Source organism: Rhinolophus sinicus, chromosome 7 (genome assembly GCF_057876585.1).
Source record: "Rhinolophus sinicus isolate RSI-liver-muscle chromosome 7, RSI-T2T, whole genome shotgun sequence".
Lineage (NCBI taxonomy): Eukaryota > Metazoa > Chordata > Mammalia > Chiroptera > Rhinolophidae > Rhinolophus > Rhinolophus sinicus.
The window spans coordinates 51,639,534-51,658,861 of NC_142507.1; the positions used below are offsets into that span (position 1 = coordinate 51,639,534).

General features: G+C 36.3%; 1 protein-coding gene across 2 annotated transcripts in view; it reads left to right on the plus strand.

Moving 5' to 3' along the window:
* Positions 1-3,139: 3,139 nt before the first annotated feature.
* The window catches only part of VPS45 (vacuolar protein sorting 45 homolog), a 50,773-nt gene continuing 34,584 nt past the window's right edge, over positions 3,140-19,328 (plus strand). The window contains exons 1-10 of one of the 2 annotated variants that reach the window (XM_019740026.3): positions 3,140-3,343; positions 3,972-4,106; positions 6,368-6,428; positions 10,255-10,334; positions 11,403-11,471; positions 11,594-11,731; positions 12,160-12,270; positions 14,530-14,664; positions 15,106-15,219; positions 15,634-15,801. In XM_019740026.3, the coding sequence (XP_019595585.3) occupies positions 3,251-3,343; positions 3,972-4,106; positions 6,368-6,428; positions 10,255-10,334; positions 11,403-11,471; positions 11,594-11,731; positions 12,160-12,270; positions 14,530-14,664; positions 15,106-15,219; positions 15,634-15,801 (1,104 nt within the window). In that variant the 5' untranslated portion in view covers positions 3,140-3,250. The remainder of the gene's footprint in view (positions 3,344-3,971; positions 4,107-6,367; positions 6,429-10,254; positions 10,335-11,402; positions 11,472-11,593; positions 11,732-12,159; positions 12,271-14,529; positions 14,665-15,105; positions 15,220-15,633; positions 15,802-19,328) is intronic. The other variant, XM_019740025.3, reaches the window with a different exon arrangement.

A 19,328-nucleotide genomic window follows, 5' to 3' on the forward strand; every position in this document is an offset into this window, starting at 1 on the left:
CAAATTCCGTTTGTTTTGAGGCTGGGTGGATTGTAAGCATGTTTTTCTGAAATCACTTGAAGCACATTTTTGTTTTTGTGAAAACTGTATGCTTTACAAATTATGATGGAACAAGCCAACCATTAATATTTTTATTATTGTATAGTATAATGCAAGATAAGTCTATTATGGAAATTATATTTCGAAGCTATAGTTTACAAATTCTGAAATCGACTCTATTTTTAAATATTCTTGTCAAAGGGGAATAAAATATGCCATAAGTGAAAAAAATAAGCTAAAAGGTATGTCTGCCTTTTGATTTCAAATAATTAAAGCTGATATTTTTGAGCATTTACTATGTGCCAGGCACACGTTTTCCTGCACGTTATTTCATAATTCTCACAATTTCATTAGGTTATATTATCACTATCTATCAGATAAGGAACTGGTTAGAGAGGTTAAGACTATTGCACGAGGACTGGCCGTACGACACGAGCAACACTATTTCTTTCTCTAAATATTTTATCAATTGTTAACAAGTAGGAAACCTAATTTGAATATCTTCATTTCCCTCCTATCCAGGGCTTGTTGGAGAAATGTTAACACACAGCAACAAGGAGAATGGTAGATAATTAATCATCTAAGATAACTAAGAGTTGGCCATATTGTTATTGTAATTATACTGAAATTTATATATCCTTTGTTTTATATCAAACTTTGAATTTTTATGGTAGAAGAACATGATTTTGATTAAATATAAAATGGGTAAACTTCTAAAAAGAATACACTTTGTAGGAAGCTGAAGCTCATGTAATATTCCTGATTATTTCATTTACACACACATTACACACATAAGTCTAAGCAAAAGGTACCAATGTAAATACTGTATTTTTAACTTCCTGTGTTCTATCTTTAAAGCATAGATTCCTTGGACATAGTGAAAATAAATTCTGCATTGGAAACTTTTATAATTGGTATAATCACTAATATTTGAAAAATGTCATGACTTATTTTTTGAATTGGAGGTCTTCATTATTGAAAATATTTATTACAGTTTATTTACACTGTGAAAAAAAATAAGTATGGTACTTCATATTGGCTTTTAAATTTGCTATGTCTTACCTACAACAAAACAAGTCACTCTGGATTTATCCTGGATGAGTCACAAAGCAAGAGTTTGGACTGTGTTATTGGTTTTGCCCTATTTTTAGAGCAACAGGGATACAAAAGAAGTCTTAATCTGGACACATTTAAAATGGCTTTTGGCGTTTTCTTTAGGAAGGAAATAGGCTGTCAAACTTCAGGACCATCACAGTATCCTTTTAATATGTAATAACTATTTTGTACAAAATGCTTACATTCCATATCTTATCAATGTATAAATATAAAAGGACAGTGACATCAATGGAATTTCATGGGCAATGGAACGAGTTAGGAAGCCTTGTCAAAATAGGCATTTCCTTCTCTTTTAAAAGGTTATAATTGTCCAAGTATAAATAATCAAAAGGATGCAGTTATTTCCATGCATTACTTACAGATTGACTACTGTCTAAAGAAAGCACAAATTTCATGAATAAGCTTTTCTCTCCTTATTCTTTCTAAAACCAAATCATAAAATGGAAAACAATCTTATACTATACTGAAGTCCCAATTATAGATAAGAAATAAGAAAAAACAAAAAACACGTGACAGGTTAGTGAAGGTGAATTTTCAAATATTGGTAACTTACAGGATTAGCATGTGTTTCATTTTTCATTAGCATTGGTTCGCTGTTTTCTATAATACATGAACATTTTAAATTGGTAAGAACAGAATTTTCATACATCAGATTTTTCTCACTTGTATCCATTTAAAGATTCACATTTTCATTTTACTATAACTTTTCTCTCAAAATGCATCTCAAGGATAGAAAAAATGCCCAACCGGAAGTTTTATTTACTTCGTAGGAAAATTGAAAAGGAGAGAAAATAACCACATTCTTCACAATCGCAGAGGTGACAAAAATCTATATTTCAAGTGGTTTCTGATCTCCTTTAAATTATTTGAAAATTGTATGTAATGTTTTATAAAGTAACAGCCAGATTAATGTTAATGTGCTTTGGGTATAGTTTTAATTGTATATTTCTTACGATATGATGAAAGAATGACTGATTTGGGAATGTTGAACCTATTGATTAAACTGACCCCAACAAACACTGGTCATATAAGTAGTTGTAGCTGTTTCTTGTGATCGTCCTGATTTTACACTCCTAAACGTTGAGATGAGGGAAAAGTAACATTTACCCTCCTTTTTGAGAAATGGCCAGATAGAAGGCCTGCGGGGTATAAACACATATGCCAGACTTTTGGAAGTTGATGGCTTTAATATTTATTTTGTTGTTAGGTTATTGTCGTTTCTTAAATAAAAACCTGTGAGTTTTCCCTTAAAAGCCCCACACTACTTAGCTTTAGCCCCGCCGGCTACCCTTTTCTGACGGTGTGAACTCAGCTCCTCCCCCGCACCCCGCCCGAGTTGGAGCCCGCGGAGTCCAGCCGCCCTGGGTGCCGAACCGGGGATCCGTCCAGGCCCCCCTGGGAGAACTGAGGCCTCTCTCAAAACATCCCTAAAGACTGTTCCCTTTGTTCATTCATTCAACAGACATTTGTTCAATTTCAGATGCCCCTCGGTCCTCGGAACACCAATTCGGGCCTCGCTTGGCAGGGGCACTGTGCTCGCCTTGCTAATGACCCAGTGACGACGGGCAAAGCGCCGTCCCTCCGAGTCCCGAGCCGGGAGCATTACGCTACCTCCCTTCCCTTCAATCTTCACTGCCACCCAAGAACGTGTTCATGGCACAGAGTGAGCACCGCCACGCTCTGTTCTCGCCTCCGAGCCAGCCTTATGACAAGTCCCTCCACACCGTGAGCACCGCCCTCTCCCCAGGCCAGCAGGAGAAGCTTCCGGCCGCGGCCGGGGCATCCCAGTCCAAGGGCCGGGAGTGGTCTGGAAACCCAGGCCTCCAACACCTCCAGGCTGGAAGTGGGCCGACGGTCCCGTCCCGGCGGGGCGGCTCTGGGTGTCTCAGCCGGATATTTCCACCCGGCCGACAGGATTGGTCCTCCGGACGGCGCCGCGGAACTACAACTCCCAGCAACCTGGTTGCCCGGACTTCCGGAAGCCAAAGCCCGACCGGCCGGAAGCCGCTGAGACCCGGCCAAGAGGCCGGGGGTTCATTTAGCGAGAAAAAAGGGGGCGGGTAGGGCTGTGGTGCTAACCTGTCATTTCGCCACCATGAACGTGGTTTTTGCTGTGAAGCAGTACATTTCCAAAATGATAGAGGACAGCGGACCCGGTATGAAAGTACTTCTCATGGATAAAGAGACGGTGAGTTTGCTTTTGCTCAGTATTCGTTTGTGAGGGAACCCACCCTCCCTTACAATAGCTGGTCCCATTCCTCTGTAGGATTTGGTATTAAAGATGTTTAAATGAGGGTCAGTTCTGGGTGGATCTGAAAGGCTGTATAAAGCTTGCCCAGTATGTTTTCAGACTAAATGGCTTTAACCACTGACAGAGATTTCTTATTGTATCCGGAACAATGTCTTGGAATCAGAAATCCTTTTCTAAATGTTTCTGTCTAGAAATCGGTGAGATAGAGCACCTGGAAGACTTACCGATGGTCCTGTTAATTTCCACTCAGCCTTATGTTTTAAAGTAAACCTGTTGGGACCCAAGCTGAGATGACAGATTAATTATTATTTGTTGATCACAGAATTTACAATAAGATGACAGAACTTTTTTGTTTTTGGAAATTTATGGATTGTCCATGTTCAAAGAGAGTATATTTCCTTCTGGTACATTACCTACATGTTGGGATACTCAGTGAATGCTATTACATATATTAGTATATAAGTTATCCAGCTAAGGATTAATGAAAAAAAATTAAGTCTTAGGCATGCTGTTTGTTTTTATTATTCTAGGCCAGAATAATGTTAGTAATTCTTTTTCTTTACAGACTGGCATAGTGAGTATGGTATACACACAATCAGAGATTCTTCAGAAGGAAGTGTACCTTTTTGAGCGTGTTGATTCTCCAAATCGAGAGATCATGAAACACCTGAAAGCAATTTGTTTTCTTCGACCTACGAAGGTACTACATAAGCTGAGCTGCCATCTGCCCGGGCAAATGCAGAATGCTATGATCTGAAAGCATTAAGAAGGCACAATAAATTTGTATTATCATCATTTGTGGCATCATAATTATCCTGGTTTATCAGAGTTATAACCTTGACTTTTCTCTTTTCCATGTCTTAGTTCACCCGTTACAGCCTTCAAGATGTCTTTTAGGTCCTCAGCTACTTCCCAAGGCACTAACTACTTTAACAGAGACCTACATCACTTTATTCCTGGGTTAACCTCCATACCTATAAACCGAACACCATTGCCACTTAATCTTACATGCTTATATCAGTGTCTTGAGTCTTTATCATTTTATTCACATCTATGGTCAGGAACTGATAAAGGCTTAATTTGACTCTCCACGATTAAATCTATATTTAGTAGCCCAGCCCTTAAAGCCCCCATTAGCTGATCTGGTCCTCCCTTATGTGTCCAACCTCCTCTATGTCCACTACAGCCAACTAGGCCTTTTTATCATCCCTCTGTGTGCTCGTTCCTGTCCTCTATTTGTTAGTTCTCTTCCTCTAATTAGAGATTCTTTAGCCTGGTGCCAGTTTTCATCCATCATCTAAACCTAGCTTGAGTCTTCCTTTAAAAATACTTAACTATTTCAGTCTTATTTGGTATATTCTCTTGCTTTATATTCATGTTCTTCAACTCCAATGCACTCTTACCATGCTTGTACATTATGTACTTTCCAAACCATAAATCTGATCATGTTACTCCTGCTCGAAATCCTTGAATGACTTCTCATTGCTTTTATGATAAAGACAAAACTCCTTCATTGTGGCCTGCAAGGCCCTTGTGTTCTTGTTCCTATCATTTCTATAGCCTCATTTCAAACCATTCCCCCTTTTGCTCTAAACTACAATAATGTTTCAATCCACTGTATTCCGTCATGCCACAGGACCTTTGCACAGGCTCTTCTCTCTGCCTGGAACTTCACTTCCTCAAGCAAATCTTTCCTGGCCTTGCTGAGCAGGTCAAACTCCCCTCTTACAAGCACTAACAGTACCATCTTCGTCTCCGTACTGCTTGTCATTGAAGTTTCATATGGTTTATGTGATTAACATCTGTCTCACCCAGCAGCAGTGAGCTCCATGAGAGCAGAGATGCTATCTGCTTTTTTCACACTATTATGTCCCCAATGCCTGCCACATAGTGAATACTCAATAAATAGTTTCTGAATTAATGAATACATTAATACTGTGTGATAGTAGTTTCCAATGTTTCACATTTGTAGCTCTTAGTCATGAAATTCTGGTTCTGAGAGGGATCTTAGAGATGCATCTAGTCTATCATTTCCTAACTTTATTAGAGAACCTCTTTCACAGTGATAAACATATACTCTCTCAAGCTCAAAATGTGTTCTTAAAAACAAATTTTTCTTAAGATTATATTATAAACTTAATTTTTAATGTATTTTTTAATCTAAATGACAATTTTTAAAAGCTTTTTCCCACTTAACAAGCAATGTGCATTGCTTACATTACTTTTAATTCTACAAGGAAATTATGATTTTTTTAACAATCAAAAATGACATTTTACGTCATGTATAGTTTGGGGACCAGATTTATATTGAAATTTAACCATGTGTTGTAATATCAAAAACTAGATAAAACCTGCATCATTATGCAATTGGAATTCTTACGTTTTGACCATAAAAATCAACTGTTTTGTACTTATAAATTTCATATTTTATTTTAAAATAATGTAATATAGAAAAGGTCTTAGCCTGCTGTTTGCAAATACTTCACAAACATTGCATTTGTGCAGTTTTAGATCCCAAGAAGTTAAAAGCCAAAGTGAAGATAATTACCTGTATTTTCTCTTGAATATTGGTTTTTAAAGGACTAGACACATTTTGATATTCATTCTATAGAAGGATTTTGATCAGATGAATACAATTTATAGACAAGCAGCTTTGAGACAAATCTGCAGAATTCTTATCAATTTTGTAATGTATTTCAATATCTGTATCCTTTATATGTTTAATCTTAAATTGCCTAAGGTAACACAGTTAGTTAATATTCTGTATGATTCCTGATCATTATATTTGATGTATCTCCTTTTCATCCCCAGCCCTTACTGCCCCCAACATATACACACTTAATCTAGACCTCAGTACACCGTAGACTCTTAGTAAATACTTAAATAAATCAGTGGATGATATTTCTTACTTTTTCACTTAAGCAATTCTCGTATTTTGTTTGTTTGTTCTTTCTTTTCTAGGAGAATGTAGATTATCTGATTCAGGAGCTCCGAAGACCCAAATACAGTATATATTTTATTTGTAAGTATGTTATTTTACCTATTCAATCGTGTAACTATATCCTAGCTAGTGTGTTCTGTTGGGCACCTCATATCATCAATAAGTTCACTGAAACCATTACTGTAAGAGTCTTTTTTTAAATGTCTTTTCAAAACTTTAAAAGTCTTGTAGTTATCGTTTTATTTCAGAAAGCTAAATGTGATTTCCATTCATCATTAATCACTTTGGTAAAAAGTTTCTTTGTTTTACTTTGCCTTTCAAAATTCTTTGTAACTCAAAAGTTGTAAGTAGCCAAATTTCACGAAAAAAAGTGCATACTTACTCCTGTTTTGCACTTCTATGAACTGAGCCATACAAGCTGAGGGAGGATATACTTGAGTTTATTGGAAAGGCAGAGATTTACTTTACATACCGGATGAAAATGTTCCACGTTTCTTTGCTACTTTATGTAATACTTGAACGTACACGTCATCAGGTAGGTATCTCTTATGTGCATAACTTTGTTGGGGGCCTGGGCAGAGACCTAGAAATAAACTAGGTTTGTGGTTACTATACAATGTATATGGATTTTTTTTGGTGTAATACATTCTGCTTTGGAAGTTACATCTGTTCTCCTCTAGATGTCATTATTGACCTTTATAAGTTAGTATAGTTTATTTGGTGCCATTTCTAAAACCAAGGACAACTTAACACTCAGTATGTAGGGCATTTGAGAAGTGTTAAAGTTTACCTGAAGGCCTTGGAGTTTTAGGGTTTAGACTAAGTCTACAACATTCAGCATAGACTGAAATTTAATAATGGTAGAAAAAATTAACATTTGTGACAAGACTTTGTATTTTATAAAGGACTTTCTTATGTATGTATTATTTCATTCAGCCCTTTTAACAATCCCAAGAGGTAAAAACAGGCGATTTTATTTGTTTCTGTCTTCCTGGTTCTTTTATGTCTCATAGTCACAGGTTTTCTTTTTTAATTAAACTTTTTATTTTAAGATAATTGTAGATTCCCATACAGTTGTAAGACATTAATAAAAATATCTTTTACCCAGTTTTCCCAGATGTAGCATCTTAATAACTATAGTATTCTATCACATCCGGGATACTGACATTGATACAGTCAGGATACAAACTACTTCCATTTCCATAAGGATCCCTCATCTTGTACTTTTATAGCCAGGGCCACTTCCCTCCCACTCCACCCTGCTCATTTACCCCTGGCAACCACTAATCTGTTCTCCATCTCTGTAATTTTGTCATTTCAAGAAGGTTATATAAAGGGAATCATGCTGTGTAGAACCTTTTGCGATTGGCCTTTCTGTTCAGCAAAATTTACTAAAGATTAATCAAAGTTGTTGCATGTATCAGTAGTTGATTCCTTTTTATTACTGAGTAGTATCCCATGGATGTACCACAATTTGTTTAACTATTCACTTGTTGAAGAACATCTGAGTTGTTTCCAGTTTTGGCTACTACAAATAAAACTGTTATAAACATTCGTGTACAGTTGTTTGTGTGCACATAAATCTTCATTTCTCTGTAATAAATAATGCTCAGGGGAGCAATTGCTGGGTTATGTGGTAGTTACATGTTTAGTGTTTTAAGAAACTGCTAAATGTCTTCTAGAGTGACTATACCATTTTACATTTCCAGTAAAATAAGACCTACCCAGACCATCATCTCTAACGTGCCTTTTGGAGCAAAAATTAATATAAGACCCGGTCTTATTTTACTATAAGACCGGGTATAATGTAATATAATATAATATAATGTAATATAATATAATATACTATAATATAATATAATACTGGGTCGTAGCAAAGTACAGGTGATACAGTTTCTCTGTATCCTCACAAGCATTTGGTGTTGTCCCTATTTTTTACTTTAGCCATTCTGATAAATGTGTGATCATTCCAGTAGTTTTTCAGTATGTGTGTGTGTGTGGAGAGAGACAGAGAGAGAGATTGAAATTCCCTGTGCTGCCAAATTTAAATTTAAGTGGGCATCGAACAGAAACACTCTTTTGCTGCATCTCTAGCTAAAAATTGAATAGCTCCTGAGATACAACTCCTTTTTCCTACCTCTAAAGAGAATTCTTTGATGCAGTGGTTAAAATTAATAACGAATAATAAATCTAATATTTACTCTTCTGGTTTTAAAGATTGTTTGATTTAAGCTAACTCTATGAAGTAGAAGAAAAAAAGTATGTATATTAGCACTAAAGCCTATAAGAAGTAGACTGTTGAAATTTCTTGGGGCGGCCGGATGGCTCAGTTGGTTAGAGCGCGAGCTCTCAACAACAAGGTTGCTGGTTCAATTCCCGCATGGGATGGTGGGCTGCACCCCCTGCAACTAAAGATTCAAAACAGCAACTAGACTTGGAGCTGAGCTGCGCCCTCCACAACTAGATTGAAAGACAACGAGTTGGAGGTGATAGGCCCTGGAGAAGCACACTGTTCCCCACTATTCCCCAATAAAAATTTTAAAAAAAAAGAAATTTCTTGGGTGAAGCAATCAATTTCACAATTTTATATAGTTATTTAGATTGAAATAAACTAAAATGAGTTTGTATATTGTAATTTTATTCATTATAAACTTTCAATACAATTTATATTAGCACTAACTGGCCTGCTAATCTCATTTTTAAATGATTTTATTTTTATATATTTTTATATCTACTAAATAGCTTTTATAACAGGCTTATCCTTTTAGTTAAAAGAAAACCTTTTTATTATGGAATTTTTCAAGTATGTATAAAAGTATACAGAATACTAAAATAAATTCCAGTGCACCCAGCACCCAATTTCAACAATTACTGCGCCATGGCCAATCATATTTTAACTATACTGCCACTTATGTCCTACCGATACTATTTTGAAGGAAATCATATGATTTTTATCCATAGGCATTTCAGTATGCATCTCTAAAAGGACTTGTTTTTAAAAACACTCTTATTACATCCAAATAATGAAAAATAATTCCTATTTTTAAATATTCATTCAGTGTTCAAATTTAAAATTCTCATGTCTTTTTTGTTTTGTTTTTCTTTTTACTGTTTGTTTGAATCACGATCATAGTAAGGCCCATCCACACTGCAATTGGTTGATATGTTGTTTAAGTTTCTTTATTCTTCTATAGGTTCTCTCTCTCCTGTGCAATTTATTGAAGAAACTACATTGTTCTGTCAAAGTTTCCTGCAGCCTGGATCTTGCTGATTGTATCCCCAGGGGGTAGTTTAACATGTTCTTTGAAGTTTAAAATGTTCCTCTATCCTCTAGTTTCTGTAAATTGGTACTTGGCTATAGAGATTTAGTTAGATTCAGATTTGATTTCTTTTTGGCAAGAATACCTCATAGGTAGTGTTAAGTGCTTCCACTGACCATCTTTTATTGTGTCATTAGCAGTGGTTGAGGTTCAATGCCTAGTCCATCCATTGCAAAAGAGATGTTTTGATTATCATTATCATTCCTTCTTTATTTTTTAGCTGGGATATTTCTATAAAGGGAAATTTCCCTTCATGTACTATTTGGTTATCTGGTGGTGTGGTTTGTATATAAAAGGATAAAAGCTTACTTATTTCCCTTTATTTGCTATTTGAAAGATAAGACGTGGTTCTCTAGCATCCTCCAATGCCTACAGTGGTAATCCTTTTATTTTTTAAGTATTATTATGAATTTATGGCTTTAAACGTGTGTGCTATGTATTACAATGTGAAGATGTTCAACTCTGAGTATCCTATGATATGTACGAAACTGCTCTAAGTCATTAGGCTTTAACTATCTGGCCCGTTTACATCTACTGCAGCAGAAATGATCCTTTTGAGTCAACCACAACTCATATGTCTGTTTCAGATTTCAGTAATGTGATCAGCAAGAGTGATGTGAAGTCACTGGCTGAAGCTGACGAACAGGAAGTTGTGGCTGAGGTTCAGGTAAACATATTGGTCCCCTAACACATTTTTCCTATTGGCCCTTTTTCAAGATTTGAGTCTCAAAATAAGGAAGGTGCGTCTCAAAAGAAGGGAAGCTGTTGATCAGACACAATAAATGGGTACCACACCAGACTGTACTCACATTTAGAAAGTCTAGAAGAGGTATCAAATTGGATGGGAACAGAATTGAAGGCGTCAGTGGGAATAAGGAGCTTGGGCTGGTGCTGGATGCTACCGGATTGATAGGAAAGGCTTCACAGGGTTGGGGACAGAGTCAGATAGGTCCTATGATAGTTTTATGAGCCACCCCCTAAGAATGTTCCTCTACAGGACTATGCCTGGGAGAGAATAGGAGAAATAAAGGGTATGAATGAGGTTTGTTAAAGTTCTGTTTGTGGTTATCTTGCTTTGGGAATAATAAGATGTTTGTCATTAAGGTTAAAACCTGGAGACCTCTAAATATTTATTCTGCATGCTATATGCGTATAATACATTGCATTAGAATATATCGTGTTACGCTCTCCTCCTTAAACAGTTCAGTGTTCTCAAATACATTTATCACAAACATTTGAATATGTTTATCACACAAGTGAAAACATTGTCTTCAGGGCAGCAAACAAGTGTTGGATATTCAGAAGGGTGTGCTAGGTGATAAATGAATAAAAAAACAGTGACCTATTTTAAATCAGATTCTTCCTCATGAGAATACACTGGAAAGCAAAGTTCTTTTTCATCTGAGAATAACATTGTATATCCTATAGCAGTGTTTTAGTTTACTAATTGATACGTGTATATAGAGATCCCCAGAAACATCGTACGTATACTTCTACAACTTTTGTTTTTTGTTTTCTTAAAGATTTATTATTGCTGCTGTTTTATAATTATTAATTCCCCCACATCAACTATTGTTACTCAATTGGTAACTGATCAATTTCTGTACCTCTTTTACATTTGCATTTCCTTAAATTTGACTATATCACATAGTATTATATCACATATGAAAATATTACGCCACAATACAGTTGGAGTTTATGGAATGGCTGATTGATCTTGGTGCTTTGTTTGTAGGAATTTTACGGTGATTACATTGCTGTGAACCCACATTTGTTTTCCCTCAATATTTTGGGTTGCTGCCAGGTATGTAAGGAAAGGATTTTTTTTTTTAAAGTTTATTTGTTAGGTGGGAGTTAATTCAGCAAGTAATTGGATTTGTAAGAAAAAATTCAGTATTTCTCTGAATATACATTTTTAACAAAAAGGGTCGAAATTGGGATCCAGCCCAGCTGTCCAGAACAACTCAAGGACTGACCGCTCTCCTTTTATCTCTGAAGAAATGTCCCATGATTCGTTATCAGCTTTCATCAGAGACAGCAAAGAGGCTTGCAGAATGTGTTAAGGTATGGTATTCTCTACCCCTAGTTCCAAAACAGCAAGATCATTCATTTCCTCATATTTCAGAAACTAAAGGAATATTTTATCTACAACCAAAGAAATTATGTGTTAGGTTTACTGACAAAGTAGGTCTTTGTCATTCAAAACCAAAGGCAACAAATTAGAGCTAAAATGCTTAGCCTTAACCCAAAAAAACATTTCCAAGCTACTTAACTTCTTTTGATCCGATTAAACCACTTGTGAAATAGAGTTTCAAATCCTAACCTCTTAAATAGAATCCTACTAAACTCTGTCAAGCTTTTAAATCCTTTTATGCAAGGCCTATGAAGGTGCAAAGAACTCTTGTTAAATGTGGTTTTTATGCATTAATTTCCTATTTATATCATCTCTATCTGCAACTAATTATTTGACCATCTTTCTCTCTCACCCACAGCAAGTGATAACTAAAGAATATGAACTGTTTGAATTCCGACGGACTGAGGTTCCTCCGTTGCTACTGATTTTGGACCGTTGTGATGATGCCATCACCCCACTGCTAAACCAGGTGTAGAGCCCTTTGTTAGCATAACAGAAGGACGAGTCCAGTGCTAGTCATAAAAAAGGAAACATGGAAATGAACAGCATGGGACACTTATTTGCCTCCTCATTTTCAGCTGTTCCTGTTTTGCCTTGTATTTCCTGGTGTTTTGGTATCACTATTTTTCCAGTCACAGTAATCTTTGACTCTTTCTTCCCCTTCATCCTTCCTGTCCCTTTCTGCCACCACTCCCACCCCTAATCCAGGAAAACCTCTAGATTCTGTAGATTCTGCTTTTCCAGTGTCTGTCTGCTCTTTTCCATTCTTACTGTCATTACCTTGGTGTAGACCCTACTCTCTTGTGGGAATACTGAAATAGTCATCTACTTAATTCCCACTTTTCATTTCTTCCCACTGTAATATATTTCACAGACACTATGTTCGTAAATTACTTTTCCGAATGCACAGTTCTGATCCTATTACTCCTGGCTTAAAAATCTTCATTGGTTCCCATTTGCCCACTGGGTTAAATACAAATTCCTGAACTTGGCATCCAATACGGGCCCTGTGTAAAACCTGCAGCTCACTCCTGAGCAGATATGCCATGTAGTTTTCTGCCATCCTTTCATTCATACTGTGACCTCTGTCTAAAGTCTGGAATGTTCGGAATACCTTCTCTTCCCGACTTCACCTATCAAAAGTCTCCTTTAAAACCACTTGAAATAGCTCCTGGAGACCTTCACTCTTTTAGTCTGTTCTCTTTCCCCTGAATTACTGTGGCACTTCGTGTCTCTCTAATATCTCGTGCTGCACTTGCCCTGTTGCACCTTTGATTGTTTTCACACTCTCCTAGGTTATACATCTTCCAAGGCAGACTGTGTCTCCCCAGTGTTTGTTCTTCTGCAAGTACAAGCACAGCATCTTGCACATAGTACACATAGCAGATGCTTCATAAAGTGACTTTGAATTTGTAGGGAAAGGCAGTCTGTATTTCAGTTCCTTCCCAGCTTATAATAATGGTAATGCTGGGAAATATGTGGTTGTGGAATGCAACTTCTCTGTGATACAATAGCCTTCTATCCCTGAAATTTAAAGTAAATATATGTTCACTAAAGAAATGTTATAATGCCAAAACTTAGAAAGAGAAATGATTGCCTATGATTCTGTTTCCCAAAGAAAAGCAACCATTCATTCAACAGATTTCACTGAGGACCTAGTATGTGCCAGGTACTGTTTTAAGTCCTGGAGATAAAAGGTTAAAAGACACAGTCTCTGCTCTCAAAGAGCTCATGGTCCAATGGAGAGGGAAATAAACAGAAAAATTAGTTACAGAGTAAGTGCTGATGGCAGACGTGTGCATAGGATGCTGTTTACGGAAGTATAAACATTTTATTGTATTTATTTCAAATGCCCTAATGAAACTTGCTTTTTCGAGGATTCATTTGACAAGTATTTTAGGAAATAAAACACCTTCTTTTATAACCTCAAGTTATTTCTTAATGAAGCTAGATTGCTTAAGATGAAATATACACATATAAATATTTCTTGCATTTAGAGGATAATTTGCTGAAAAATACTTAGTTTTGTTTATTGGGCCAATGACTAAAAGTAACCCATTCTCCATAAATAGTGAGAAGGCGGAATTTGGGGATTTTCCTTTCCAGTTTTACAAAGTTCACATTTCATTTGTAAGACTGGAAACCAATCCTTCTTCACAATTCATACGAAGCAAAAACATAAAATAAAATGAATTCAGAGGCAAACGTCTGAATATTTGGGTTTTCATTAACTCACAAGGTTTTTTCTGATAATATTAGTGTTCCCAGGATAAATATAGCATCACTCAAGGCTGCAAGAACACACTTCTCGTGCTGCAGCAAACCACAGAAGCATACAGGAAATGGTACAGCTTGTAACTGTAGTACCAATATAACCCTATCTGTGAAGCCAAAAATATACTCTTAATTCGGAGGCAAAAATTGGAGCTAATGATAGATCTAACTTGTTTTCTTTCTATGAGGATTATTAATTTTACCACCCTTCTTCCAAAAGTGTGAAATCTAAAAATATTTTGACTTTTGGGTGTTTAACCAATTAAAATGACAATCTTAATGCTTAGTATAGCACAAGGTATTAATAAAACTTGAACTCAATAGGGAATCTCCATGTAAAGAAGACTAGTGACTGAAAAATGTTATCAGTTTTTATTTGTTTTCCCTGAACATTTACTATTTCCATGTTTTGTCAGTTACCAATTTTTTTTTTTTGTCATAATTCTTTATCTAGTGGACATATCAGGCCATGGTCCATGAACTACTGGGCATAAACAACAATCGGATTGATCTTTCCAGAGTTCCAGGGATCAGTAAAGACTTACGAGAGGTGGTCCTATCTGCTGAAAACGATGAATTCTATGCTAACGTAGGTGGTTTTAAAGCTTTGTAATTAATTTTAGTTGTTTTTATGTAAGAAGGTCAACACTGACCTGTTACAATGAGAGCAGGCATGGGATTTCCTATGGAAGGATGAGAAGCATGGTGTAGAGAAACTGCGTCTCGGGAAGGCAGAAGACTTGGATTGACCCTTTAATGAGACTTTTTTCATAGAAATCACATACTTGGTTTTATACTTTTAAAATCAGAAACCAATGTATTTACTTCCCTCCCTTCTGTAACCCTCCGTGAGAACAGTAATGGTATTCATCACCCTGTCCTGGTCCAGGTCCAGACTTGGGAATTACAATGGAATTTTTTTTACCCTTCAATTCTAACGGCATTCAGGATTCTTTTTCACTTCTTCTTTTACATTGTCTGAAAGTCAGACTAGTTGACAGAACTGTGTTTCCAACTTCCTTTTTCACAGAATATGTACCTGAACTTTGCCGAGATTGGTAGCAACATAAAGAATCTCATGGAAGACTTTCAGAAGAAGAAACCGAAAGAACAGCAAAAACTGGAATCAATAGCAGACATGAAGGTAAATTAAACACGTACATGGATGACTAACATGCAAGACTGTGGAATTATTTGTGTAAGCAACATTTCTGGAATATTCTGGGTCTGATTTCTACATGAATGCATTTTGTTTGGTTTGAGGTTATTTTCTATAATAGTTCTCTATAGGAATTGACATAGTGAAAACTTCATACCAAGCTATAACTTCTATCCATCCTTCAGTCATATTTGGACTGTTTAAAGACTCAGTCTACTGGCATACATCCGTTCTTGTCTTTTTAAGGCATAACAAAATGCCAAGTGATCGAAAGCTATAGATGCCTTAGTCTGGGCAGAAGGACAATCCCTGTGTTTTGTTTTTTTTTTCCTTCTTCATACATGCCTATCCTCAGTCAAGAAATAACAGAACCTCCAATTGATGTTTTTCCCATGGCAGGCCTTTGTTGAGAATTACCCACAGTTCAAGAAGATGTCAGGGACTGTATCAAAGCACGTGACAGTGGTGGGAGAGCTGTCCCGGTTGGTCGGTGAGCGGAATCTGCTGGAGGTTTCGGAGGTTGAGCAAGAACTGGCCTGTCAAAATGACCATTCTAGTGCTCTCCAGGTACCTATATTCAGTCCAATTTGATGAGCACCTACTATGTGTAAGGCACTGTGCCAGGCAGAGCAGGAGATACAAAGGCAAGTAATCCTTCTTCACCAACATGGAATTTACAGTCTAACAGGAGTTGAGACAAGAACACAAATTAATAGTATTTACGATATTAATAGATACATGATAAGAGCACAGGAGAAGAGTAATGTGCAATCCCAAAGGGTCCAGGCCGTTTATTGAGTATTTAGGAAGGCCAATTTTTTAGTATTTCTACTAAAAGGAATACTAGACTAAAATCAGAAGATCTGGATTTTAGTGTTTGGCTTACCACTTACTGGCTTTGTGACCTGAAACTGTTGGCTTAATCTCTGAGCCAGTTTCCTCATTTGTAAAACAGATATAATGATACTTAGCTCACAGGATTGTTAGGAAGATTTTAGAAGATATAATTATATTAAAATGCATTATCAGAGTTTTTTACTATTGAACATCTGCTTTTCATTCCAAACATGTGCATACCTGCTACGTGGACATAGTGCCGTGAGGTACAAAGACGAATAAGACGCCATCCTTTCTCTCACAGAGTTCACACTACCGTAGGAGAGAAAGGAGTTTAAACCAGGAATTCCAGTACCATGCAAAATGTGCTATTCTACAGGTATTTCCAAAGGGATGTGAAAATACAAAGGAAGGACAACTGTTTTCCTTCCTTAAGGATGAGGCTTCTTAGAGCACCTTAGAGAAGATGACATTAGATTTGGGTCTGTACAAATAAATAAGTAGGAGGAATGCCCCAACCAGAGAAAAGGAGGGGAAATTCGCAGCGGAGAAAATGCAGGAAATGTAAAAAAAAAAAAAGCTTAGGGGAACAGAACAATTCAATGTAGCTAATACAGGTACAAGAGGAGAAGGGGGTTAGATAACCCAGAAAGACATATTGGAGCCAGGTGATGGCCTTGAAAGGAGGTTGGGCTTTAATCTTAACATGATGGGAACTACCAGAGAATTTTAGAAGAAAAGTCACATCATCAGACCCTGGCCTCAAGAAATTTACAGTCTAGCTGAAGAGACAAAACTAAAGCACAAGAAACAATTAGGCAGTGTTTCAAGATAACATTTAATCAGGTCAAAATTGTGATACTGACTAGAGTAAGATTTGAGGTATTCAGGAACAGTTTCTTTTTCTTTTTAAGGAGGGTGCAGCTCACAGTGGCCTCTGCGGGGATCGAACCGGCCACCTTGGTGTTATCAGCACCACGCTCTAACCACCTGAGCTGAGCGGCCACCCCAGGAACAGTTTCTTAGAGAAGGTGACATTAAGACAGACCGTAAAGAATGAATAGAATCTGGAGGAGGATTTCAGTCAGGGATAACAGCAAAAACAGAAATGAAGAAGTATGCAAAAAATAATAAACACTTTGACCTGTAGAGAGTGGGTGTGGAAGAGAAATAGGAGATGAAATTGAATTGGTAAGCAGGAACCAGTCTATGAAGCAGCTCGTAAGAGGAATTTGTACTTAATGAGATAGGCGAAGAGATCCAGTGTAGGGTCTTATGCAGAAAGTTGGTATGATGAAAGCAGTATTTTAGGAAATTTAATCAAGTTAGGGTGCTTTGCAGGTAAAAACACTAAAGTCAGAGGGCTTTAGACTCATAGCAATAGTAGTAAAAATGTACAGTAAGGACAAATCTGAGAGGCATTTCAGAGGGAGAAAACAATTTAGCGACAGTTTGCATATAAGGATAACAAAATGCAACAAATCAGAGATAATTCCCAGGTTCCTAAGAAATGACAAAATGTGGTATCACTGACAGTAAATAACTTGGGAATAAATGTCCATTGGGAGACAGCCGTTTCTAAGCCACTTATTATCAGAAGCACATTTTCTGACTAATAAAGACCCAATATTGTAAAATTTAGTCTCTTTCTTTCCCTGCTGCAGTTCTACTTTGTAAAAATAAAGCTAGCGTGGTATAATGGAAACCACACGGCCTTTGGAGCCAGACTGTCCTGGCTTAGAGCCCGTCTCTACATACCAAAGTTTCTTTAGCAAAATTACTTTGTCCAAGCCTCAGGGATAATGACTTCAAACTTTCAGATTGGTTTGAGAATTCAATAAAATATGTAAAACACATAGTACAACCAGAAGACAAAAATCCACCCTCCCCCATGGTGGCTCTAGTTATACCAAGATCTTTACTGGGATTTATAGTTGTAGTTGTTGGTTTTTAATTTTTTAAATGTTTATCAAGATTTCCTCTAAAAACACCATCATTCTGAAAATTATAAAGATGCTATTTGCTTTATATTTATGAACAGTACTTTTATCGTCACTTTTAATTTTATCTGTGTTTCTTAAATCTTCACAAAAAACTTTTAGGCTGACTTTATTAGTTTTTAATTGTTTTAAATTCTGCTTCTTAAATAGATAATGTAAGTACATGGTGAAAGAAATATATATTAAAAGCTGAGTCTCTTACTAATTTCACATGCATGCATCCTTGCAGTTATTGTGTTATGTGCAACCCTGTGTGTCTCTCTCTCTTTTTAAATTCAAATGATACCATTTTAGACACATAGTTCTGCATTTACTTTCTCATTTAATCATGTATCTCAGAGACTGTTTCAGATCAGAACCTAAAGACTCATTTTTTTAAATCACTAAGTAGTATTTCTTTGTAAAGATGTATCACAATTTCTTTAACTTGACCAATTTACTTTGAACAATGGTGCTAAAGACACTTTGTAGTTGTTCTGTGGGTCTAATAGAAGTATTCTTATGAAAACTTTTTATTTTTCTCAATAAAATGAGTTTTCTTCTCTTATTAAATGAAAACAGAATTTTGTCCTATGACTAAATTTACATTTCCTTATGATTTTTTATCATTTTATTCTCCCTTTAAAACAACAGAACCAAACTTAACCACTAGCCAATTTTAATATCTTTATTTGTATATCTCTACCATATGTAAAGCAGTTAGAAAAAGCTACTGTAATACCTTGCCTGAAATCTTATTTTTTGTTCATTTTAAAAGAAAGTATTTTTAAAATATGACTTCTATTTGTGATACACTTTATATTTTAAAAAGTTATCTTTTGAAGGTTTTCTTGCCCATGGTATTAGGGTTTTACATTGAGCAGTTGATTTGGACTTCCCCATCATAAAGGATTTCTTTGGCAACATAATTTAAATAGTCTATAAAGGGAGCTTTTGTTTGATGATGCATAGACGCCAGGGGCCTGACCCCTAGATGGGTTATAGCATTCCTAGGCCTGACCTTAGATGATAATACGTCATGGAGCAATGAGTTGAGGTTTTTTGAGTAGAGATGGGGTTTGCTTTACTGAATAGTAACTGTAACATGATGAGGGGAAAAAAGTTCATATATTGCCAAAAATTAACCCATAAACTGCAGCCACCTCTCACCAGTTATTCTACAGGCTAACAAAAATTTTGATTTAGAAAGAATTTCACTAGAACCAAACTGCAGTGTACTACCACTGAAACATATCCACAGCCTCAGAAAAGATTCAC